The 25,643-nt window shown below is 40.5% G+C and overlaps 1 protein-coding gene across 1 annotated transcript; it reads left to right on the plus strand.

Moving 5' to 3' along the window:
• The first annotated feature begins 2,663 nt into the window (after positions 1-2,663).
• LOC113626824 (serpin B10) lies at positions 2,664-21,366 on the plus strand. Its single transcript, XM_027118713.1, has 8 exons — positions 2,664-2,792; positions 6,227-6,403; positions 8,544-8,612; positions 9,307-9,444; positions 11,306-11,423; positions 15,516-15,658; positions 18,434-18,589; positions 20,679-21,366. Exons 2-8 carry the CDS (start codon positions 6,236-6,238, stop codon positions 21,081-21,083), a joined length of 1,197 nt encoding a protein of 398 aa, XP_026974514.1. The 5' UTR covers positions 2,664-2,792; positions 6,227-6,235; the 3' UTR covers positions 21,084-21,366.
• Positions 21,367-25,643: the final 4,277 nt, after the last annotated feature.

Genomic DNA, 25,643 nt, shown 5'->3' on the forward strand with positions numbered 1-25,643 from the left:
AAATTATTCTTATAATTCTTTAAGGCTTGAATTGTGGTTTGTTTCCTCTAAATCAGACGTTCTTGAAAATTAGGGGTTCTTCCTTGCATTCTCCTACTTACTTTTAGATTCACATTTTAAATGTACTTTAATAATTCACTCAGCAATGCGATAAGTAGTAACTTTCTGAATTGTTGTGAGTCTTAAGATATTCATATTTCACCATGATTATTGAATTAGAGCACGAGTATAGAATTCTAGGTTCAAAGCATTCTTCAGCACTTTAAGGGCACAATTTTATCATCTCCCAGCACCAAAGTTGCGGATGGGAAAGTTGATGTCAAGATAATTCTTGCTTCTTGTAGTTTTAATTATTTTATTTTTGTTTCTGATGATGTTCTTGATATTTCATTGCATTAAGAGTATTTTTAAATGGTTTAAAAATTTTATCTTGTTCATCAGGAGATGTTTTCCATCTGGAAACTTGTACCTTGGTTCATTGCTGGGAAACTCTCAGCCGTTGCTATGGCCCGAATGTTTGTTCCCCCAACACATATGTCGAACACCTAATCCCCAATGTGATGGTCTTTGTAGGTGGGGCCTTGGGGAGGTAATTAGTATTAGAATTAGTCATGAGGGTAAGTCCCCGGGATGTAATTAGTGTTCTTATAGGGAAATGAAAAAACAAAAGCTCTCAACCAAGTAAAGACAAGTAGGCAACCATCTGTGAACCAGGAAGACAGCCCTCAGCAAGAACCCGATCACAGACCTGCAGCCTCCAGGACTGTGAAAAATGAATGCTTGTTGTTTAAGCCACCCAGTCAGCAGTGCTCTGTTATGTCAACCCAGACTGAATAAGAAAACCATTATCCACTCAACTCTCTCAGCCCCACCCTATCTACTCTCTTCTTCTGGATTCCTATTTGAATAATATTGATGTACCTAGAGTTCTTTTATTGGTTCTAAAAGATTTTGAATACCTAATAAATTCATGCAATCTCAACATCAAATGTGAAAAGACTAGAGCAAAAACTCTCCCTCCCACCCCTGTTGCCCATTCATATAGTTCCTACTCCCCCATCCCCATTAGTAATATCCGTACATATTGCTAAGTATTCATAGGGCAGGCCATAACTAACAACAAACAAGCAAAATTATGCTGAGATTATTATATTGTTAACTTAGGATACAATTACTCCTTTCTCTTTCCCTGCCCCCTCCAAACAGGCATCAAAATAATGCAAAACCGGGCTTCCCTGGTGGTGCAGTGGTTGAGAGTCCGCCTGCCGATGCAGGGGACACGGGTTCGTGCCCCGGTCCGGGAAGATCCCACATGCCGTGGAGCGGCTGCACCCGTGAGCCAAGGCCGCTGAGCCTGCGCGTCCGGAGCCTGTGCTCCGCGACGGGAGGGGCCACAGCAGTGAGAGGCCCGCGTACCGCAAAAAAAAAAAAAAAAAAAAAGCAAAACCAAAATTTTATCAACATAACAATATATCAATATATAAAGATTTTAAACAAGAGGTAAGTGGAAAGCAATCTGAAGAAGGTTTGTGGGAAAGCATGAATAAAACTTAGTCTGTGTCTTTAGAGAAGATGAAACAATTTCTCTTGGCTGGTTTCCCAGAATCTATATCGATGCATTAAATGTAACATAAATAACTAGAGCTGTGCGGTGATGCAGCCCAAGTCACTCTCTGGACCACTGGCAGTCAAGATGCACAGCCCCTCTATCTAGAGCCTCCATATGATACTTTCAGCTAATAATAGTCTGCAGGCATCCTGTGGATAATAACATCTGTTCAGCACATGTCAGGCAGGCACCACGGAATCTGCAGCCACAAGTTGCATCCCCCAGTGAAATGCAAAGCAACATTCTGCTCTGGGTTCCACATCAACATTCAACTATTAAACTCTGAGCCACTTTACCACGTGTGCCCCATGAAGAGAAAAACAGAAACTGCGTGAAGAAAAAACACACACATACGCTATTAACAAAGATTATTCTCCTTTCCCTCAGTCCCTTCTGGACTGTGCTCCATTCCCGTCTCTCTCTCTTCACCCCCTTCACCATTCCTCCATGCCCTGCATCCTGTTATAGACAGTTTTCCCTTCTTAATAAATAAGGAGGAACATTCACATGGAGAAACGGAAGAGAAGCAGAAAGTGATGAAGTAACATTTCACCCAGTAACTGTGTCTAAAACGTCGATCCAGACCCCAGGTCCCTGGGGTGGGGACAGTGGACATGGGACAAGTTGGGGTTGTGCTCAGGGTTCTACACCAACACCCAAATGAGAAGAACAGAAGCATTTCTTGGATGCCTCATCCAGTACCTTATGAGCAACTTTAACAGTAAACAGTTCACCAATAATATTCTCCATTTCCTTGCCCATTGTTATTCCACTAATTTAAACTAATTTAAAACTTTCTGTTGTTGAAAAAATAAATCTACCGGGGAAAACCACGAATTGCTGCCAGTTGGCAGACTCGAGAGGACATAAGCCAGGAAAGTGTGAGTTACAATTTGTTAGAATTCCAGTCTGTACCTGCAGACAGACATGGAAAATGTGGGTAATTAAGTAATTCAACCAAAACTCTGTCTATCTCTCTGTCTTTTTATTTGAGCTTCTGGCCAAGACGAAGTTGAAAGGAAGAGTGTATGGGCTTGTGAAAGTGAATCAGAGGGTGGGGTTACGGAAAGGGTGGTGCTAGAAGTTTTAAAAATTATTTCTACAGTTAAAGGTCACTTAACTCAGCCACGGTCTCTTGCTAAAGGAACCAGTTGCCAATTCTGCTCCCGTGTAAGAAAACAAGGTATTGTAAATAGTTCTTTGTTTTAAAATGTTTGTTTATGTTTTCTTTCTTTGTTGAGGTACCTAGCTAAAGAACAATTTATCGAGACTCCCACAAAACAGAAATAATAGATGAAGGCCAGCCCCCAGGAATTCTGTGCAGGTCTGAGAGATTGAACCCTGAGCTGATTCAAAGTTGGTACTAGAAAGCGGGCTAAGCGGGAGAGAGCATTCACTTCCGAAGACGTCAGGAAGGTAGTTTTGCCGTGAATTGTGAAACTATGAATGGAGTTTTCTCCAGTCACATTTTTGGATTTGCTACCTTTGTATCTGTCAACACAGGTAAAAAGAAATAGGGTATTCTCAGAAGTATTGAACCAAAACCCTTCTAACCCTTCAGAAGAGCGGACTTGGCAACATGAATTTGAGCTTAGTCACTAATGTAGGGAACTAATGATTTGACTCTCTACCCTCCCGCCCACGCACACCTTCATGTCTTGGCTACCATTCCATGGGCCAGTAGCTTTCTTCTCTTTCGTGGAATAACCTAAGTCCCTAAGCTTACACTCCATGCTCATCATAAATCCTCCCAGACTATTAATTCCCTCAGAAGTGGCTTTAGGTAAATATTGAAGTGCTGCGGATTTGGGGGGTCATTTTCTGATATGCACAACTCCACCAAGTAGACAATATCATCAGTACCATCGGAAAGTCAGGAGGCCTTGGATGTCCTCTAATGGAAAAGGGGAAGAGAGTCCTTCCCGCTCCCTCCTCCAGCTCATCATCATCTCTCTTTCTTCCTCCTCCTGTTCATCCTCTTTCGTCACCCAATCCCTCCCTTTCACCGTAAAACCTTAAAGACGGTCAGATATAATGACAAAAGCATTTGTATTTAGAGTCCAGAGAATGGGACTGCAACGGTAGCTCTGCTGTTAGTTAGCTGTGCATGTTCGTCAGCACATTTAACCTCTCTGGGCCTCAGTTTCCTAGCAGATAAAATGAAGCAATTTGATTAGAGGGATTCCAAGTTTCTTTCCCACCCTGATTTGTGAAGAGTATGTGTATCTTTGATGAGACATATTGACGAGTGATACTATCCTTTTCTTATTTGCATATTTCTTTAGTTAAGCCCCTTTACAGATTGAGATTTTACATATGTATGTATATTTAGATGTATGTAAACTGATATATCCATACACCTTCCGAAAATTGCAAAAGAGCCATTTATTCTGAAAAGGGCATAGTTGGCTTCTGATCTAGACATTTATAGTCTTTTCTGAAAAGATCACTGTCGAACCCTTGTATGGATAAATTATTTCATGTAGAATCTCATCCCCAAATTCCGCATCTTTCAGAAAGCACTTTTCACTGCCGGGATAATTTTATCCAGCACTGGCTGGCTTAGCGCTTCTATACTTTTTTTTTAAAGGCAGGAATTATTTTTCTTGTATGGTCTGGGCTACACCTGATATATTAATGATATTAATGAGAGAATTAATGAAGTTGAAGATACCTGGATATTAACTTTCCACAAGAAATTAGCTTTTTCATTAGAGTTATTGTTTTCAGGGATTTGTTACAAGTAACTAAGCTTTAGAATAACCACAAATAATAAGTAGCAAGATAAAAATCCTCAGCCTTAAAATGGTGGTTTCTCCTCTCCTCCCTTCATAGTGATTATGCTTTGGCCACGGAGCCAAGCATTTTCCATATGAAAGAATTCACGAGTTCTTAAAAGATAAAGCTTCATATACAGGCAGTAAGCAAAGCATCATTTGCATGAATATAGCTGTAAAGAAAACAGGGAGGTTATTTACAAGACAGCATTGGATCCGTCAAGGGAAATACTGATACACAAGTTTCGAACGTTTTATGAGGGCGTAGAATTGCTACAAGAGTAGAGGTTCTTGCTTTTCTTCTTTAATAAGATAATGTTAGCCTAGGATTATCATCAGCTTCTGAAATAGGTGGGAGCTATGACTAGGGATGATGTAGAGGCTGGGAAGCTGTTTGGTTAAGTGTCAGCCTATGACTAGGAGGGATTTCAACAGTATCACTGTTAATCCAAGTCATGATGAAACCAAAACTTTGCCTACACATGCCTCTCCCTTCATTCAACCATTGAACTAGAGAGATCTTCTGACCTTTCTAAAGTTCTCATTCTAGGTTTCTCTGAGGGCCAGGTGATATCAGTGCAGGACCAAGTTCTATACGACATTGGCACCAATGGGAGTTTCTAGGCTTAGGAATTTGGTTTATTTTTAATCATTTAATCAGCTTGAGAAATTATTTGGCTATAAAATCACAATAGATTGAACTCACTATTTCTTTGAGAGAGACCCAGTCTAAAAAGACTTAAATGAAAGTATCAGGGTAATTAGACGTGAAATTTAGAAGGTGAATATAATATTTTTAAAAATGAGAAAGTTTGAGTTCCTTTGTTTGTTAAGATTGGTTTCAGAGGGTCTCACGTGAGTGAGGATAAAGGCAAGCAAGGCTTGAGTTCTCTACTTCTCTATGAGCATTTCCACTAAACTGTGAAAGATTTCAAGTTTAAATAGATAAAAAATGGTGGCTAGAGCCCAAACTATAAACACTCTAAAAGAGAAATAAACAAGTATTTGTAAGTTTTCATTTTGTGCAAAGTCCTGAGGTGGGTGTTACTGGATGCGCAAAGCTGAGTAAGAAAAGTTTGCTCTCAAGGAAATTATCCTAGAGTTGAAAAGATATAAATCTATGCAAACAGAACTAGCAGTATGATAAGCTCCAAGCAGGCAGTAAAAGCTATTTTATGGGTCTTTGGTGGAAGACGTGCTCCTGGGAACCCCAAAGTTCAGGAAAGGCTTCCAGAGGGAAAGAAGAACCGGAGCAGAGTTGGATTTCAAGAGAATAAAGGAACCAGGATATCATACGTCAGGGTGTGAGGGAATAAAAACGGTTAAAAGTATAAAAATATGGATGAAAGATAAGTGAGAAAAAGTACAAAGTTGAAAAGGGGTATAATTATTCCTCATTTACTGGGTAAAGTCAGTAGGCATGTGGTGTGTTGGTAAGAGGCACTGGGCTGATTCCTCTGCCATTTATATCCTGGCATTTTCAACAGGGAGCCGCTAACTGACCAGAATCCAATTGTTCTCTCATGTGAACTAACTCTGAAATTTGAGCCAATTCTCTTAAACTCTCTGGACTTCATTTTTAAAATATTTAAAATAATGTTGGAGTGGAATTTTTCTAAAGTTTATTCAGCTCTTATGAGTGTATATATACCTATTATATATATATATATATATATATATATAAAATCATATATATATAATCAGATTGGATAATACATTCTTTTGTCATTTCAATGAAGGGTAATTAAAAACGATAATTATGTAAGCCAACATATCCATTTACAAAAGTTAAATAAATGGAAAAGATTATTAACATGTTCTCTAACTTTATTTTTCTTAGATTTTCCCAATGGACTCTCTAGCAAAATCTGTCAACCAATTTGCTCTGGAGCTTAGCAAGAAGCTAGCTGAATCTGCTGAGGGTAAAAATATCTTTTTTTCTCCCTGGGGCATCTCAACCTCCTTGGCCATGGTGTATTTGGGCACCAAAGGCACCACGGCAGCCCAAATGTCCCAGGTGAGTGAGAAAGGTCAACCATCCTCTGTTGCCTTAAAATGAAATGCTTTTCTTGTCTTTTGTTCACTTCTCTCCTGAAATCCAAAGAGCCCACGTTTTACAACCACGTCCTCCAAAATAAAAGACACACTTTAAATAAATTTTCTAGACCATAAAAAGAAATCTGAGAAAGTGAATCAATTTGAAAACTTTCTAGGAATACCGTTTAAGAACCGGTGTTCTCTGGCAAAATCAAATGGAGAGATGATGTTCCCTCACCCAGGTGCCCAGTGGGTAAGGAGTAAGGAAATTGAATAGGGAGAGGGATAGCAACAGGAAAAGTCAAGCTATCTTGTAATTTCAAGCAGTGTTATCCCTGCCCATACCCAGTGAATTCCGGGGAGCTCAGAACTTGGGCTTTGCCATTACTAAAGGCAAAAAAGCAGCCAAGTGAAGTCTTAAAGACATCTTTATTACTGGTAGTCTCATGCACTCAGGTTTGATTCGTAAGTAGGAGAGATGACTGAGCTGGGTGGGCACTTGGTAAAAAGAAGCACACAGAGATACAAAATGGTACATGGAGAGGTTATCGAGTTTGGTTCAACACCAAAAACAATTTTATTTTGATTATTAAAATATTTCAAGAAAGTAATGGCTCATACTTTAAATAATAGAATTAGTCATCATCTTTCTAATCTCAGAAGGATTTTCTTGAAGAAAAAAATAGAAAAATCAAGTGAATCCTGTTCCTCATGCTTTGTTTGGTTGTTACTTTGTTTGGTCCCTGGTTGTCTAGATGAATCTAAAGAGCCCATTAAGGGCATTAAAATAGCAAAACAGGATTATTGTATAAGCAATTATCAATTTGATGTAAGCATCCTCAAATCATAGCGAGTGTATGTGTACGTGTGTAGCCTTACATAGCAAAACATATCAAATAGCCATATATATGTGTGTCTGTATCTATGCTTGTATAAACATATAAATATGTGTGTGTTTTAAGTAAAAATAAAAATAGAAGAGAGTAAATTCAGCTCTAAATCATACAACGATTGGAAGGCTAAGTGACAAAATTTCCACCAAGAAGCTGGCCTCTGTGACAAGTATGGAAATGGGCACAGCCAGCAGTTCTGAATGAGACAGGCAGAATACATATTCTGTCAGTTTGGGTCTAGGATATCCCCCTTATACTCATAATTTACAAGATATTGTGTGGTTTAAAAATAGCAACAACAAAATCTTGGTTCACAGAAAACTCCTGGTTCACAGCTAGTTAATAATTGGCTCATTATTAAAAGGTTTAACTATGAATGTGATAGACTTAATCTTAGATAAATGTCAATTTGCTTCCACTCCATATAAGTATATTGCTGGGTGTTGCTTACCCTTGTTTTATTTCAATGTCACTGAAATATTAACAGCTTCAGTTTGCAATTGAGACTAATGAGTTGCTTAGGCACCTCCCCTTTTTTTTCCCTATGGCAAGTGGTTCCTGTCTGTCGCCATGTGTCAGCACAAACTTTGGTAAAGTAGACTTTATTCCTTTCTGTAAGCTGGGTCCAGGATGCATGCAGGAGATGGAATTATCACTTTGTTTTCTCAGGGGAAACACAATGTCCACATCCTTCCTGTGACCTGTCACATGAATTGCTGGGGTGAAGACAAAGACTCTATCTCCATATGTCAGATGGTGGTAGGCAGTGAAAACTGAAGCGCTTAAGTAGAAAAAGCAACTAAAATTCCTGAATTTTCCAGATAACTGGGGCAATGGTGGCATTTGCTTAAATTATCTAAGTGATGGTCTCAGTTGAATACCTAGGCTTCTTTTCAAACCAATCATAGATAAAAATGAAACTCGGAAAACATGAGAATTTTACCTCTAAGGCTATTCCCAACATTATCCTCAACGTCCCATAAAAAGTATTAAAATAAAGAGACTAGCAATTTAAATTCAACTTAAAAATTTATTTAAAAGCAGCTCTTGACTTACTCTTATTAGGTCAGGTAACACACCATTTAAGTCAAATCAGTGCTCCCTTGGTTCATTAATTATATGTTTTGTATCTATAGGAACAAATGGCTTGTAGTTGCTGATGTGTATTTCATATGATTACATCTCTGCAAAGTGCATTCACATATTGCCTTTTTATTGAAATTACAGGTTCTTCAGTTTAGCAGAGACCAGGACAGCAAATCTTGTCCTGACAGTTTTGAAAAGAAAAGGAAAATGGTATGTCTTATATTTCAATATCTATTTGATAATTAAGGAGAAAGTACTTTGGCACATGTTAGTGGCTAAATTAAGCAACCTTTAATAGGTAACTTTTCTTTAAAATATATGTTAAAATTATGGGAAATTTTTTTTTTTTTTTTTTTTGTGGTACGCGGGCCTCTCACTGTTGTGGCCTCTCCCGTTGTGGAGCACAGGCTCTGGACGCACAGGCTCAGCGGCCATGGCTCACTGGCCCAGCCGCTCTGCGGCATGTGGGATCTTCCCGGACCGGGGCACGAACCCACGTCCCCTGCATCGGCAGGCGGACTCTCAACCACTGCGCCACCAGGGAAGCCTGGGAAATTTTTTAGAGTGCAGAATGTTTACACTTTTTGGAAGGGTAATATTCTTTTCCCTTATCTTTTCCTTTCCCTCCCCTTCAAAACTACTCTACTTTCAACATTGTTCTTACTTCTGCAAACTCTTTCAACATTGTTCTTACTTCTGCAAACTAAGTGTGAAGAAAATGATGTCCCAACAGCTATTACATTCCTGCACTAACTAATACTAAAGAGAACATTTTTTTATCTACCATACAATCGATTTCGGCCTTTGTTCGTAAACTTTAAATCATTTCATTTACTATAAGTTGTTCTTATACACTTAGTTCTTGTTCAACATTTTTATTTAACCAATTTACTTTCTTTTAAAGGAATTCGATGTAGGCAAGGCTGAAGAAATATGTTCTAATTTCCAGACACTTATCTCAGAAATCAACAATCCCAGCAATGCTTGCATACTTAAAACAGCCAACAGGATCTATGGGGAGAAAACGTACCCATTTCACAATGTAAGTGCAAACATCTTATTTGAAGCTGATAGGGAAGAGTCACATGAGATCAATCAATAAACCCTTTGTACTTTTCTCCAGGGATCCCAGGGACAATCTTAATGTATATGGGGTATGTGGTCAGCATTTCTGATAAACAATCATTTAGCCTGACCAATGTGTCAAGTTGTAAAGGAAACCAATAACATATTTCAAACCAAATCTGGTGATCAGATCTTTATGCCCAGAATAAAGGGGTACACCCCAGGAACAACCCATGAAGACTCGTAGAAATGTGGTTTATATAATCCCTGGGCCAACATTTGTTTCATGGGAAACAGAGCAAAAGATATAGAATAACTCAATATGGTGAGTCTGAAGGAGCAGAGGGTGGTGTGGTCATAGGAGTGTGGCAGGAGACTGTGTCCTCAAGAGCAAAGCTGACTTTGCGATCAGGTAAGTCACTTTACATCTTGACTTCAGACACTTTAAGAAAGATTCTTAACATGGAATTGAATCAACTTCTCTTCTGCTCTGATGGTTGAGACACCCACAGTGCAGACCATGAGTTCATCTTCAGTTCAGATGCAAGGGCTCCTCAGAGGAGTCAACTCCAAACCAAGCCAAGCATTTACTTCTTTCATGTTTGTCCATCACATCCTTTGGCACACTTCAGAAGAAAGCCAGAGGACCCAGGTGCCCAGTGGGTAAGGAGTAAGGAAATTGAATAGGGAGAGGGATAGCAACAGGAAAAGTCAAGCTATCTTGTGATTTCAAGCAGTGTTATCCCTGCCCATACCCAGTGAATTCCGGGGAGCTCAGAACTTGGGCTTTGCCATTACTAAAGGCAAAAAAGCAGCCAAGTGAAGTCTTAAAGACATTTTTATTACTGGTAGTCTCATGCACTCAGGTTGGATTCGTAAGTAGGAGAGATGATTGAGCTGGGTGGGCACTTGGTAAAAAGAAGCACACAGAGATACAAAATGGTATGTCTTTTAAAATATCCACAAGCCCTAGCTGTGCACAGAGAGGTTGATCAGAACCCACGAGTCAAGACAAGGAATAGGTACCTCGAGAATGTTTACGTTTTCTTTTTACTGGATTATAAATTGTACAGAACGTAGACTTCATCATCTCCAAACCACTGCCTGGAAGCTGAATTAACTCAACACTTTTTAACTGCACACAATTCCTCTATAAGGTAATAAATTGAAGGAATGCCACAGCTGTCCTGGGGAATAAATTATGTTTCAAGGCAGGTGCCCCCCTAAGCAGCAACCTTGGTTATAGCCCACTTAGGATGATGGCCACTGAGGGCAGCATCGACAGCCCGAAGGAAGAAGCCTGCTTTTGCCCTTAGAATACCTGATGAAACCTTTGACCGGTCTTGGAAATCGGTTTCCATGGCAGGCCACAGCTTCCCTCAGAAGCCCTCCCCAGGCTCTTGGGAGTTTAGAGTCCATAGACGGCAGCTGCCAGACCCAGGGTTCTCAATCTGGCTCCATCTCTACCACAGAAAGCCCAGTACTCCTCGGCTGGAGTCGCTCCTGGGATTCCTAGAATGGTCCTCCTTTTCATCCCAGCCCCATTTCCCAAGGACGAATAAAAACAGACGAAGATATGGAGGCTCCAGAACTGTGGGAGACGGGCCTTCCATACCTGCGGCTCTGCATGGCTAGTCCGTGCCCAGCTAAGTTGACACAGGGCGGTGTTTCGTTTTTAACCAAAGCTGGAGTGTGGAAAGATTGAGGGGAGCAATGGGGTGGCAGTTTGCAATTGTCCATCTAGCTGGGTTTTTTTTTTTTTTTTGGATAATCAAAATAGACTTGTTTATTGATTCTGGAAAAATTCTACAAAAGGAGATTTTACCTATATCTTCCAGAAATATTTACAAGACATGAAAACATACTTTGGCTCAGAGCCACAGTCTGTGAACTTTATGGAAGCTTCTGACCAAATCAGAAAGGAGATCAACTCTTGGGTTGAAAGCCAGACTGAAGGTAAGCCTTCTCCAAGGTACTCAGCGGTGCACTTTCTCCAAGTATCGCTTTATTATTTTGAATTTGTGTTATGTATAAGTATAGGCATTTCTTAAATAGAACTGTGGACACATTCTAAATATTCAAAACATTTGTTTTATTCATGCCCATAATTTTTGATTTATAGCTTTTGCAATAAGTCTTATCTAAAACAGGTAAGACAACCATTTTACCAAGTAGACAAGAAAATGATCAGATTCCACTAATTCCAAGGAGGACTCCAGGGATAAAAGGCAGAAAAATGCAAAAAAGGAATTTTGGAATACTGCTGCACTTGTGGTTTCTAAAGAAAAATAGCTGCTGATGAACAATGAAAATGTGGCAGTAAATGTACTACATAACCTTAAGTAATTTCCAAAATAGGTCATATATTAGCTTAGAGTATGGGCTGAGCTCTTGTAACAAAGAGACCCAAAATACAATATCTTAATAAGATAGAAGTTTATCTCTGACCTAATAGTCACAAGGTAGATAAGCATTCTGTTCCATGAAGGCAGCCAGAGACCCAGACTAGTGGGTTAGCTCAGCCATCCTCGAGACATGGCTTTTATATTTGTCTAAGGTGATTCTTACATTTGTCAGTTTTACAGTCAGCAGGAAATAGGGAAAATAAAGCCTCTTTGCTTTTAAGGGGATGCCCTGAAACTTTCACACACCAGTTCCACTCATATCCCAAATTTGGATACATGGCCCGTTTTATGCTCTGGTGACCAACTTGTCCTAGTTTGTAATAAAGGTCTTTAAAATGTAGTTTTTAGCTGGGTAGCCACATGCTACCTAAAAGTTAAGCATTCTATTTCTAAAAAGGGAATAGTAGAGGGATTCTCAGAGGCGATTTAGCAGTTTTTTATTATGATTCTTATTTTAGAAATGAGGAAGCTGAGGCTTTAGAGAAACTGTTACCAAGATCAGATAGTTTAAAGCTTCAGAAATAGGACTGAAATCTGAGTCAGTTTAGCTCTGAAGTCTGAACTCATTTCAATATTCCACGCTTCCTTTTCAATTGATATGTCTGTTGATGGTCCATTATATCTCACAAAGAAATACCAGAGGCGTAATCGCTAATGAATATTAATGATTAAGCCTTTGCTTTGCAGCAACGAACATGGAATGTTTAGGTAATCCCCCTCCCCCCAGACTTCAGAGTTCATTTGTATATTCCTGCCAGATATGCTTGCAGAGGGTCCCACATACTTTAAACTCGACATACTGAAGTCATATTCAGAACAGCTTATCCACCCCTTGTCCTCTCCCTGCACTCATTCTCCATCCCGGCGGATGGGTGGCTACCACACACCTGCCCAGATCAGAAGTCCGAGAGATACTCTAAATTCTCCCTTTTCCTTTGCCTCCTCCTGCGTGTTTCTGAGTTCATCTTTCCTTTCCAATCTCTTCCTCCTCTGCTCTCGGCTTTGTCATCATTTATCTGTGTTAATGCAATAATCTGTTTCTCATCTTGCTCCCCTCAAATGCAACCTCCATTCAGCCATGAGAATGACCTCCCTAAAATGTGAATTCGACCAAGTGGACCACGTACTCAAAATCCATCATGGTGCCCCACATCCTACAGGATGAATTCAAGCTGCCTAAACTGACATAGAAGGTCCAACAGGACCGTGAAGTCTTGTCTGTCTCTCCACTTCAACTCTTGTCATTCTCTGACTCAAAGTTGATACTCAGGAATTCTAAGTGGCACAGAGTCCCTGGAACTCCCTGTGCTACCTCACGACCCCATGCATTTGCTCATGTGTCCCTTCAGTTCGAAACACAGTCCCCTCCCCTGCCACTCCCAGCCCCTTCATGGCCACTGGATAACATCTCAGGGGTTCGCTCAGGCATAATGTCCTCCCCTGGCTCCCAGGCTGAGCTGAGAGCCTTTTTCGTTGCTCCAAAAGCCCCCTGTGGGAAACTTTACCTTGACTTACCACGTTGTTATTGAAATTAACTGTTGAAGTCCCTGCCTCTCCCACTAAACTCAAGAACACCAAGGGCAGTAATACTACCTTATTTGAGTTTCTGCTTTGAATCACTAACAGATAACAGCCCTGCTCATGGTAGCTATTCAGAGCAATGTTTATTGAAGTGAATTGAAGAAGTTGGCAGCCCTAAATTCTCAGTTCCTTTTTCACTGGACTAGTGACTCAGAAGCCATGGTGAGGCAAGAGTGACCATTATCCTTAACTTATTCCTGATTTGGATTCATCTAAAAGTAAGTCTGTTTTGAGAACTACAGATTAGCTAGCATTTACAAAAAGGAATTACTTGCACTGTTCCAGTTCACATGAGGACCAAATGTGATTCTATAAACAAAAGCACATTGTAATATACAACACAAACTCAATGTAGTAGAAGTAGGGGCAAGAATAGTGCTGGAGGGCTTCCCTGGTAGCGCAGTGGTTGAGAGTCCGCCTGCCGATGCAGGGGATGCAGGTTCGTGCCCCGGTCCGGGAAGATCCCACATGCCGCGGAGCGGCTGGGCCCGTGAACCATGGCCGCTGAGCCTGCGCGTCCGGAGCCTGTGCTCCACAACGGGAGAGGTCACAACAGTGAGAGGCCCACATACCGGAAAAAAAAAAAAAAAAAAATAGTGCTGGAGCTGAACTAAATCTCAGCTCTCAAATTCCTACCCAGTGCCCACTCTGTTCTCTGGAAGACAAGTGGGGACCCTACAGACAGGAAGGCGGGGAGCAACTCATCTGCTATCTTTCGCCCCTTTCTGAGCTGAGTGGAGAGTCATTGTCTGACACGGCGTAAGCTCGGTTTGCAAAAGGATCCTTGCCGTGCTTCCCCCGCACAGGCTGACACACTCAAGGAGCATGACAGGATCCATCTCCCTAGATCAGGGGTCCCCAACCCCCGGGCCTGGGCCTGTTAGGAACCGGCACGCACAGCAGGAGGTGAGCGGCGGGCAGGTGAGCGAAGCTTCATCTGCCACTGCCCGTCGCTCCCCGTCGCTCGCATCACCGCCTGAGCCGTCCCCGCCCGCCCATCCCCACACCCCGACCCCCAGCCCTGGTCCGTGGAAAAATTGTCTTCCACAAAACCGGTCCTTGGTGCCAAAAACTCTGGGGACTGCTGCTCTAGATTACAGAGCTGTCTGGATCTTCCTGTGATGATAGAAATATGCCATAAATCCTAGGGTTGCCATAACAAATTACCACCAACTGTGTGGTTTAAACCAATAGAAATATATTCTCTCATAGTTCTGGAAGCTGCAAGTCTGAAGTTAAGGTGTTAGCAGGGCCTTGCTCCCTTGGAAAGTTTCAGGGAAGAAACCGCTCCACGCCTGTCTCCTAGTTGCTGATGGTTATTGGCAATCCTTGGCTTGTAGACACATCTCTCCAATCTCTGCCTCTGTTGATACATAACTTTCTTCTTTGTCTCTCCTATGTCTCCATGTTTTCACACTGTGTGTGTGTGTGTCCGAATTTCTCTCCTCTTATAAGAATACCAGTCATTGAATTAGAGCCCACCCTAATCCAGTATGACTTCATTTGAACTTGACTGCATCTGCAAAGACTCTGTTTCAAAATAAGATCACATTCACAGGGACCGGAGGTTAGGATTTAACATATCTTTTTGGATGACACAATTCAGCCCACAAAAGTAATATTCTCACAAAAATTTATAACCTAAATATTATCTTGAGGAAGCATCAGACAAACTTGAACTGAGAATTGAGCATTCTACAAATATTTTTCAAAAGTATCAAAGTCATGAAAGACAAAGAATGAATGAGGAACATGAAAGACAAAGAATGAATGAGGAATGAAAGAAAAAGACTAAAGGGGACCAAAAGGAAATGACAACTAAATGCAACTTGAGCTCTTGGATTGATTTCTGGTCCAGGAAAAAAAGGACTTTATTGGAACAACAGATGAAATTTAAATAGGATCTGTTAATAATATTCTATTAATACTAACTTCCTGGCTTGGATCATTGGTGGATACAAGATGTTATCATTTAACGGTATTTCATAATCATCATTTTTACGTATGGCGTTTCACCAGGATGTAACTACATCATTTGAAATCTGTCCTTTGGATCTTTTAGGAAAAATCCTGAATCTCCTACCTGATAATGCTGTGGATTCTGCAACCAGAATGGTTCTGGTAAATGCCCTTTACTTTAAAAGAATTTGGGAACATCAATTCTTGGTCGAAAATACCACAGAAAAGCCTTTCAGAATAAACAAGGTAGGAACCTGTTAAGAACCAGTATGAATTTTTACATGGCATTGCAAAGGGAATTCTATTTTAAATTTATTCTCTCTGACTATATGCTCCTGTAAACTATGGCTCTTACTAGGGCAGGGACGACTGTGCTAAAAACCCCAGTTCCATCCTACCTGGAAATTCCCCTTTCATTATTTTTTCTCTGAAAATAGACTATTCACATATTTTATTACTCAGTCCTTGCTGCAACTATGGTAGAGTAGGTAAGGTAGTTATTACATTTATTTCCCAGGTTAGAAATGCAGCATGGTTAAGTGACTAGAGCCATGCTTAAGTTGAAGGCTTCCAGGACCATAACCCCAAACTCTTCGCTTACTAGTTCTATTCTTGTTCTATTAAGGCAGTACCACCGTGTACCAAACTCTTACCCTTCCATAAGAAAAAGAAATAAAATTTTAAAATCTTATTTCTTTCGTTAACATTTCCTTCTGTGTTAGGACACAGCACACTTGTTTTTGATTACTTCAGCAACAAGGGAGACTAATGGAAGCTGACAGATACACCTAAGGGCTGGATGTGGCTGGGTCTTGGGACTTGAGTGGAAATAAGGATTCAAATGTTGTCAGGATTCATTCTCTATCTTTCCAACTCTGTTTCTCCCATTATTCTTCTCTCAGACTTAAGTCTAACTTCCTCTGCGGCCCAGTCCACAAAGGCAGAACATGGCTACCCACATCTCCTCCATTCTACAGACCAGTCTGATAGGTCTCATTCCAAATTCCTAGGAAAGGAACAGATTGGCCAAAGATTGTTAACATATTTAGGTCCTGGGGTGGATCACCTCACATAAACAGTGCTGCTGAGGACCTACTGCTGTAACCATATGGTTATGTGCAATAGGCGGTTTTCAGATAATCAGTGGGGTAAAGATGGGGAAGGAACTGAACATATAATGCAACAGGCTAACTAGAAATGTGCTGGATAGTTACTTGGCTTAATATATTCACCAGGAATTTTCAGATGCAAGTGATAGAAAAGCATTCCAAACTAGCTCCAGTAAAATGGGCATTGTGTTAGCATTCGCTTATGCAACTAAGAGGAACTGGGAAGTCTGGGAGTGGGATCTTTGAATCTCAAACATAATCCATTTTCTCTGCTCCACCCCTGACCCCTCCTTTTTGCCTTCATTCTCTAATTCTAAAGATGGGATTTATCCATATGACCAGGGAATATGACAGCCCCATATTCTAGCCTCACAACCCTACTACATAGACAAAGTCTTGGCTGCTAGCTCTGACAGAATGCTCCCGAAGAGGACTCCGGCTGGTGCCATTCATATGCTTATCGCTGAGACAATCACTGTATCGCAGAGTATCCTGAACGAACAGCCCTGCTCACATGGCCACTACCTTAGCAGAACAGTAGGATCTTGTGATGGACATTTAGCTCCACATAGAGTGGATAAATAACATATGTCTACAATGTCTGAATTGCAGGGTTTTGCTTTTGTTTCACCATTGGCTATACTAAAAATTCATAATGTCATGTATCTATCATTACAGTATCATACAGAATACTTTCATTGTCCTAAAAATGCCCTGTGCTCCAAACATTCATCCCTCCCCCTAAATCCCTGGCAACCACGGATCTCTTTACGGTCTCTAGAGTTTTGCCCTTTTCAGAATGCCGTAGAATCAGAATTGCATAGTATGTAGCCTTTTCAGACCGTCTTCTTCCACTTAGCGATACGTATTTAAAGTTCCTCCATGCCTTTTTTATGGCTTGATAGATCATTTCACTTTGTTGCAGAATACTATTCCATTGTATGGATGTAGCAGTTTGTTTATCCATTCACATTACTGACGGGCATTTTGGTTGCTTCCAGTTTTTAGCAATTATGATTAAAGCTGCTATAAACATTTGCATGCAAGATTTTGTGTGGACACGTTTTTAACTCATTTTGGTAATTACCCAGGAGCACAGTTGCTGGATCACATGGTAAGACTGTATGTAGCTTTGTAAGAAACCACCGTACTGTCATCCAATATGGCTTCCACTTTGCATTCTCACTGGCAGAGAATGTCAGTTCCACCCTCGCTAGAAGTTTATGTTATCAGTGTTTTGAACATTTAGCCATTCTATTAGATCTGTAGTAGTGGTATCTTCACTGTTTTAATTTGCAATTCCCTAAGGACATAAGATTGAACATCTTTTCATATACTGTAGGTCTGCCTTTGGTGAGGTATCAGTTCAGATCTTTCGCCTGTTTTTAAAATTGGGTTCTTTGCCTTATAATTGTTGAGTTTTAAGAGTTCTTTTCAAATTTTGGATACCAGTCCTTTATCAATTATGTGTTTTGAAACTCTCATCTCCTAGTTTATTGCTTGTCTTTTCATTCTCTTAGTGAATTTCGGTTTTATGATACTAAAATACCCTCACACAAAAACAAAAACCACAAATGTTTGTGTGTGAAATGCACCTTACTCAGTTTCGGAATCATTGGCATTTACAGAGTTTGCACAAGACTCTTTTAAGTGTTTGGTAGAATCCAGCTTGCCATGATTTATAGAGGATGCCGTAACAATGTCAGAGGAAGAAACTCCCACATCATTTATCGATGATGTTATCCAGTAGAACACATATTTCCAGAAAACAAGGTTTGAATAATTTTATTCAGCATTTAGCAGAGGATCACTGGCTTTGCCAGTGTCCCAGACTACTGGGAACCAACGATGCTAAAGAATTAAGGATTTGCTGGAACACCTCCCCAGTGATTTTGCTACGTATATTCTACAGACTACAAGCAAACCAGTTCAAATGATGTCCATGAAAGAAAAACTTCAAGTATTTTACATAGAAAAGCCACAAGCCATAGGCCTTCAACTCTTCTATGAGAACCGTGACCTCAGCCTACTCGTACTACTGCCGGAAGACATCAGTGGGCTGGATCAGGTAAAGGGATCAGGCTATTCATCCCTACCTTCTTTCCTCTCCCCTTTGGTAACAAGTTTATTTCCTATATCTGTGAGTCTGTGTCTGTTTTGCATATACATTTACTTGTATGGAGAAAAACTTTAAAAAAAGACACCAGTCTGTCTGACACGAAGAGGGTTCTAGTGTTTATCCCTCCGGGGAAAAACATAAAGACATGATCTCCCAGTTCTTTAATTTCTGCAGAGGAAGGCAACCAACGTACCTTGAGCCCTAGGTACTGTATTTTTACATCATTTAAGTTTTACAAAACTTTGTCAGGTTGATATTACTATCCCTCAGGAAGGTTAAGTAATCTATAGACATCTTTAGCATAGGGGAGTCACACAAACAACCACACAAACAACAGATAGAGATATTTATTTTCAGTCACAAAGCTGTGTGGATTGATCATAACAACCTTTTAGTCAATATAGGTCTTTCTTCTCCTTCCGATAAGACTTAACCTAATTAATTTTTTAATCACTTGCATTAATCTAGCCTTAGACATACGTTTAAAAACATTAAATGGATTACATTTTTTTTTTTTTTTTTTGCGGTACGCGGGCCTCTCACTGTTGTGGCCTCTCCCGCTGCGGAGCACAGGCTCCGGACGCGCAGGCTCAGCGGCCGTGGCTCACGGGCCCAGCCGCTCCGCGGCATGTGGGATTTTCCCGGACTGGGGCACGAATCCGCGTCCCCTGCATCGGCAGGCGGACTCTCAACCACTGCGCCACCAGGGAAGCCCCTAAAACATTTTTAAAAAACATTTTTTATCAAGTTAACACTCTTCAGGAGATATAGTCTGTATCAGTGCATCTTCAAGTATTATTTAAGTTGTTCATCTGTTAAACTTCTCTTAAGCCTGACTTTGGTCTGACCACATTTCTGAGCAATTTGCATGTCTAAACTGAACACTAGCTTCTCATGCAATAAGTGTTCTGTCGTTCTTTACACTGTGCCTAATTTCTTGTGTGCCAGATTCTTTAGGTTTCCACCACCCTACTAGTGTGTAGAAAGATTTCTAAATAGTGTCATAAAATTTGTGAAACTGGAGAGGATAGTAGAAATAAGACCAAGTGTGAATACTAAACCATTAGAGTTACACCCTTAAAAGATAAGCCTTTCTCTTTAAAAGTGCAGGTTCCTGACCTGAAGATATTGTCACTTACTGCACATAATTTACAAATATGTCACTGATAGCAATACTTGGATCTAGAAAATTCTTAAAGTAGCAAAAGCATGTGCTTTGAAACAAACATGTTATTTAAAAAATCAAACACTGTTTATCATATATAGTACGCATATGTGTATATAATATATATTTATTGTTTAAAAAATTTTAAATATAAAGAAGAGAAAAAGCACCCTCAAAACCACTATTTAAAATATCATTACTCTTGGGACTTCCCTGGTGGTCCAGTGGTTAAGACTCTGCACTTCCAGTGCAGAGAGCGTGGGTTTGATCCCTGATTGGGGAGCTAAGATCCCACATGCCAAGCAGCGAGGCCAAAAGATTAAGAAAAAAAAAAAGTCATTACTCTTAAGATTGGAGGATTTTCCTTTCTTTGCTTTTCTTTCCTTATTTTTTCGTAGTTTATAGTTACTAGTTTCATATTGGCGTGATTATATAGACATTTTACTTCAGATTTTGTTTTCAAGGAATTGTTTACTATGTTAATAAAACTAAAGTTTTTTTTGTGCCCTGGCATACAACATGTCCTAGAGTATATGCTTTTGTGTTGACAACACCTAAGTGTATATTTATATTGATGTATTTGCATGTGTAGTTGATGTCTTGCATATTATCATAGAAGTACTTCCATTTCGGATCAAGGTCTAATCTAGAAAACCTATATCCTGAGAACTATTAATCTGCAAAATGATTATGTCAAGGATGTGTGGAGGATCTCATTATAAACAAAGAATTTCCAAATGTGTGTGTTTTGTTACCTTTGGTAATAGGAGTGACTATAATTCATTTATATAATATCTAAAGGTCTCACTCAACGAATAGTTCTCACTCCACTCTGAAATTACTGACTCTTTCTTCCTTGGCTCCAAACTGTAGCTGGAAAAAGCCATCACCTATGAGAAGTTGAGTGAGTGGACTAGCGCTGACATGATGGAGGTGTGTGACGTGCAGCTGCATCTTCCCAAGTTCAAGCTGGAAGAGACTTATGATCTCAAGTCAACCCTGAGCAGTATGGGGATGAGCGATGCCTTTAGCCAGAGCAAAGCAGATTTCTCAGGAATGTCTATGGAGAGAAACCTATTTCTGTCCAATGTTTTCCATAAGTCTTTTGTGGAAATAAATGAACAAGGTACAGAGGCCGCAGCTGGTACTGGGAGTGAGGTGAGTTTTCGAATTAAACTCCCCTCCGTTGAATTCAATGCAGACCACCCATTCCTCTTCTTCATCAGGCACAACAAAACCAATAGCATTCTATTTTACGGGAGATTCTGCTCCCCTTAAACCCTGCATCTCTCTCATCAAACAAGAGCATCTTACAGTGTGAAAAATACACATATGATGGAAAAACACAATTATAATAAAAACCAGTTTATAGCCTCTTTTTAACATATAAATATTAGCAAAATTATCTTGAAATAATATATTCTAGTTATCCTATCATGCCTATATAGCTAGAGAGAATGGCAAATTTAACTTTTTTAACTTTTTTTTTTTGCTGACATTCAGTTGTATTATTTTTTACATCTTTATTGGAGTATTAATGCTTTACAGTGTTGTGTTAGTTTCTGCTGTATAACAAAGTGAATCAGCTATATGTATATATATAACCCCATATCCCCTCCCTCTTGCGTCTCCCTCCCACCCCTCTAGGTTGTCACAAAGCATTGAGCTGAGCTCCCTGTGCTATGCGGCTGCTTCCCACTAGCTATCCATTTTACATTTGGTAGTGTATGTATGTAAATGCTACTCCCTCACTTCGTCCCAGCTTCCCTTTCCCCACCTGTGTCCTCAAGTCCGTTTTGTACGTTTGCGTCTTTATTCCTGCCCTGTCACTAGGTTCATCAGTACGTCTTTTAGATTCCATATATATGTGTTAGCATACGGTATTTTTCTCTTTCCGACTTACTTCACTCTGTGTGACAGATACTAGGTCCATCCACCTCATTACAAATAATTCAATTTTGTTCCTTTTTATGGCTGAGTAATATTCCATTGTATACATATGCCACATCTTCTTTATTCATTCATCTGTCTATGGACATTTAGGTTTAACACATTTTATCTTAATGTGACTTTTATTTACATTTCAGAAATTCGGTTATTCAATTGAATGCCTTAAAATGCTTGAACTACCTGGTCACTATTTTCATTGTCACTTATTTTCACATGCATCATTTAGTGAAGAAAAAAATCTTTATAGAGGTGATATATTGATAAACAAGAATTTTCTCAAGACTATTACTCTGATGGTTCATGAATTACCACTGTAAAATTAAATCCCCCTTTTCTGCTATTTTAAAAATACTTATGTTGACATTAATGGAAAAACTAGTGAAATCCAATGAAATCTGGAGTTTAGTTAATAGTAATGTACCAACGTTGGCTTCTTAGTTTTAAAAAAATGTTCCACTGTAATATTAGAAGTTAGCATTACAGGAAACTGTGTCAGAAGTATATGGGAATTCCCTGTTTTATCTTTGTAACTTTCCTGTGAATTTAAAATTATTCCAAAATAAAAATTTTATTGGAAAGAATTATTACGTGTGAAAGTTGTCACATTAACATCCTTGCTTTTAAAAATCATAAGCTAGAAGACTAGATTTCCAATTTATATAAATGTGTATTGTCAGTTATAAGAAGATATCCTTAGTAAAACTTTATCTCCATAAAATTGGCTGTGTTTTTCTAATTTCTATTAAAAATGCTCTTACGCAATGGCTCATTGGTAGTCTCATCAACTGTTATTCTAATTTTAGAGATTGAGTCTATCATTCTAGGCTGCTTTTTCCATTTTAATCTACTAAGTGAAAGATATGATCTGATATGGAGCCAACATAAATGGTGTATAAACTAGTATAAGAAAATGTATTTTCTGCATCAAATCTTGGTTTGGTATCATAGAATAAAAAAAAATGATTCTACGCTTTAGCTCCAAAGATAGGAAATTGTAATATATATAACAATTTACCATATCATTATAAAACATTTTGCCTCTATCCATAATACCTCACATTAAGTAACAATGAAAGAAATCCCCTGTGTCTGTGTTCTACTAAATTAAAAGTCCTTAAGTGTTATGTATCATGTGGACTCATAAGAAAAGTAGGTAACAAGTGAACGGGGAGCATGGAAACCAAGCCAAGATAAAGGAAGACCAGAGTAACTGTGTGTCAGAGGCTGACAATCAGAAAATATTAAACACAGTATTTTTCAAACAAACAAAAGAGGAAAAAAGGATGATACTAGAAACTGCAGGTTAGTAAGATGCATTCAGGCAGTCATTCATTTAAAAAATGTTTGCTGAGCATCTACACTGTATCAGTTGATATTCGGGGCATGAAGACTACACTTTTTTTTTTCCAAGGATTTATTGTATTTTATTTTCTCCAATTTTTTTTCTATTTCAGTATCACTCCTTTTCCTCATGTTATTATTGTCCTACAAGTATGCACCTTTATGAATTATAAGCCCATGAACAGTTTCATAATTATTGCTTTATGCAGCTATCTTTTAAATCACATAGAAGGAAAAGTTATTAACAAGGATAAACTTATGCTGTCTTTTATACATATTTACCTACGTAGCTACTCTTACTGGTGCTCTTTGTTTCTTTGTGAGAATTATTGTTACTGGAAGACTACACTTCTGAACAAAAACAGACCCTGGTCTCCAGTCTCTTGGAGTCATGGAGCTTACAAACTGGTGGGAGAAACGGACTCAAAGTGGATGTTAGTGCAAGGAATGATTGCAAAATAAACTGCAGTCATCTTGGAGACACATGTACCTGTGTGTGCACATGAGTATCAGGCTTTTTCAATAATGAGGCTTAAAGTATTTGCTGATGATATTTGTTTTCCTCCCTTAGTGCAAATGTATATAGCCTATCTTTTTAGAAGATTAATAGACCTTAGAACAATAGATAATAATCACGGTCTGTTGAGAGCTTCCGGGAAGATGGCGGAAGAGTAAGACGCGGAGATCACCTTCCTCCCCACAGATACACCAGAAATACATCTACACGTGGAACAACTCCTACAGAACACCTACTGAACGCTGGCAGAAGACCTCAGACCTCCCAAAAGGCAAGAAACCCCCCACGTACCTGGGTAGGGCAAAAGAAAAAAGAATAAACAGAGACAAAAGGATAGGGATGGGACCTGCACCAGTGGGAGGGAGCCGTTTCCACACACTAGGAGCCCCTTCGCGGGTGGAGACTGCGGGTGGCGGAGGGGGGAGCTTCGGAGCCGCAGAGGAGAGCACAGTTACAGGGATGCGGAGGGAAAAGCGGAGAGATTCCCGCACAGAGGATCAGGGCCGACCGGCACTCACCAGGCTGAGAGGCTTGTCTGCTCACCCGCCGGGGCGGGCGGGGCTGGGAACTGAGGCTTGGGCTTAGGTCGGAGCTCCGGTGGAGGACTGGGCTTGGCGCCGTGAACACAGCCTGCAGGGCGTTAGTGCACCACGGCTAGCCGGGAGGGAGTCCGGGGAAAAGTCTGGAGCTGCCGAAGAGGCAAGAGACTTTTTCTTACCTCTTTGTTTCCTGGTGCGCGAGGAGAGGGGATTAAGAGCGCTGCTTAAAGGAGCTCCAGAGACGGGCGCGAGCCGCGGCTAAAAGCGCGGACCCAGAGACGGGCATGAGACGCTAAGGCTGCTGCTGCCGCCGCCAAGAAGCCTGTGTGCGAGCACAGGTCACTACCCACACCCCCTTCCGCGGAGCCTGTGCAGCCCGCCACTGCCAGGCTCCTGGGATCCAGGGACGACTCCCCCGGAAGAACGCACGGCGCGCCTCACGCTGGTGCAACGTTACGCCGGCGCTACGTCACGCCGGCCTCTGCCGCCGCAGGCCCGCCCCGCACTCCGTGCCCCTCCCTCCCCGCGGCCTGAGTGAGCCAGAGCCCCCGAATCAGCGGCTCCTTTAACGCCGTCCTGTCTGAGCGAAGAACAGACGCCCTCAGGCAACCTACACGCAGAGGCGGGGCCAAATCCAAAGCTGAACCCCGGGAGCTGTGAGAACAAAGAAGAGAAAGGGAAATCTCTCCCAGCAGCCTCAGGAGCAGCGGATTAAAGCTCCACAATCAACTTGATGTACCTGCATCTGTGGAATACATGACTAGACAACGAATCATCCCAAATTGAGGAGGTGGACTTTGGGAGCAAGATCTATGATTTTTTCCCCTTTTCCTCTTTTTGTGAGTGTGTATGTGTATGCTTCTGTGTGAGATTTTGTCTGTATAGCTTTGCTTCCACCATTTGTCCTAGGGTTCTATCAGTCTGTTGTTGTTTTTTTTTTTTTCTTTTCCTCTTAATAATTATTTTTTTATTTTAATAACTTTATTATATTTTATCTTACTTTATTTTACTTTATCTTCTTTCTTTCTTTTTTCCTTCCCTCCTTCCTTCCTTCCTCCCTCCCTCCCTTCTTTCTTTCTTTCTACTTCTACTAATTCTTTCTTTCTACTTTTTCTCCCTTTTATTCTGAGCCATGTGGATGAAAGGCTCTTGGAGCTGCAGCCAGGAGTCAGTGCTGTGCCTCTGAGGTGGGAGAGCCAACTTCAGGACACTGGTCCACAAGAGACCTCCCAGCTCCACATAATATCAAACGGCGAAAATCTCCCAGAGATCTCCATCTCAACACCAGCACCCAGCTTCACTCAACGACCAGCAAGCTACAGTGCTGGACATCCTATGCCAAACAACTAGCAAGACAGGAACACAACCACACCCATTAGCAGAGAGGCTGCCTAAAATCATAATAAGTCCACAGACACCCCAAAACACACCACCAGACGTGGACCTTCCCACCAGAAAGACAAGATCCAGCCTCATCCACCAGAACACAGG

This window comes from Aethalodelphis obliquidens, unplaced genomic scaffold (assembly GCF_003676395.1).
Source record: "Aethalodelphis obliquidens isolate GAN/ISIS:26980383/991018 unplaced genomic scaffold, ASM367639v1 scaffold19, whole genome shotgun sequence".
Lineage (NCBI taxonomy): Eukaryota > Metazoa > Chordata > Mammalia > Artiodactyla > Delphinidae > Aethalodelphis > Aethalodelphis obliquidens.

Bases quoted from the DNA above. Each gene is read 5' to 3' on its own strand.
- LOC113626824 (XM_027118713.1), top strand. From the start codon at position 6,236: ATGGACTCTCTAGCAAAATCTGTCAACCAATTTGCTCTGGAGCTTAGC. The intron at 11,424-15,515 runs GTAAGCCTTCTC...TGGATCTTTTAG, and splicing joins GGTTGAAAGCCAGACTGAAG to GAAAAATCCTGAATCTCCTA. The intron at 15,659-18,433 runs GTAGGAACCTGT...TATATTCTACAG, and splicing joins AGCCTTTCAGAATAAACAAG to ACTACAAGCAAACCAGTTCA.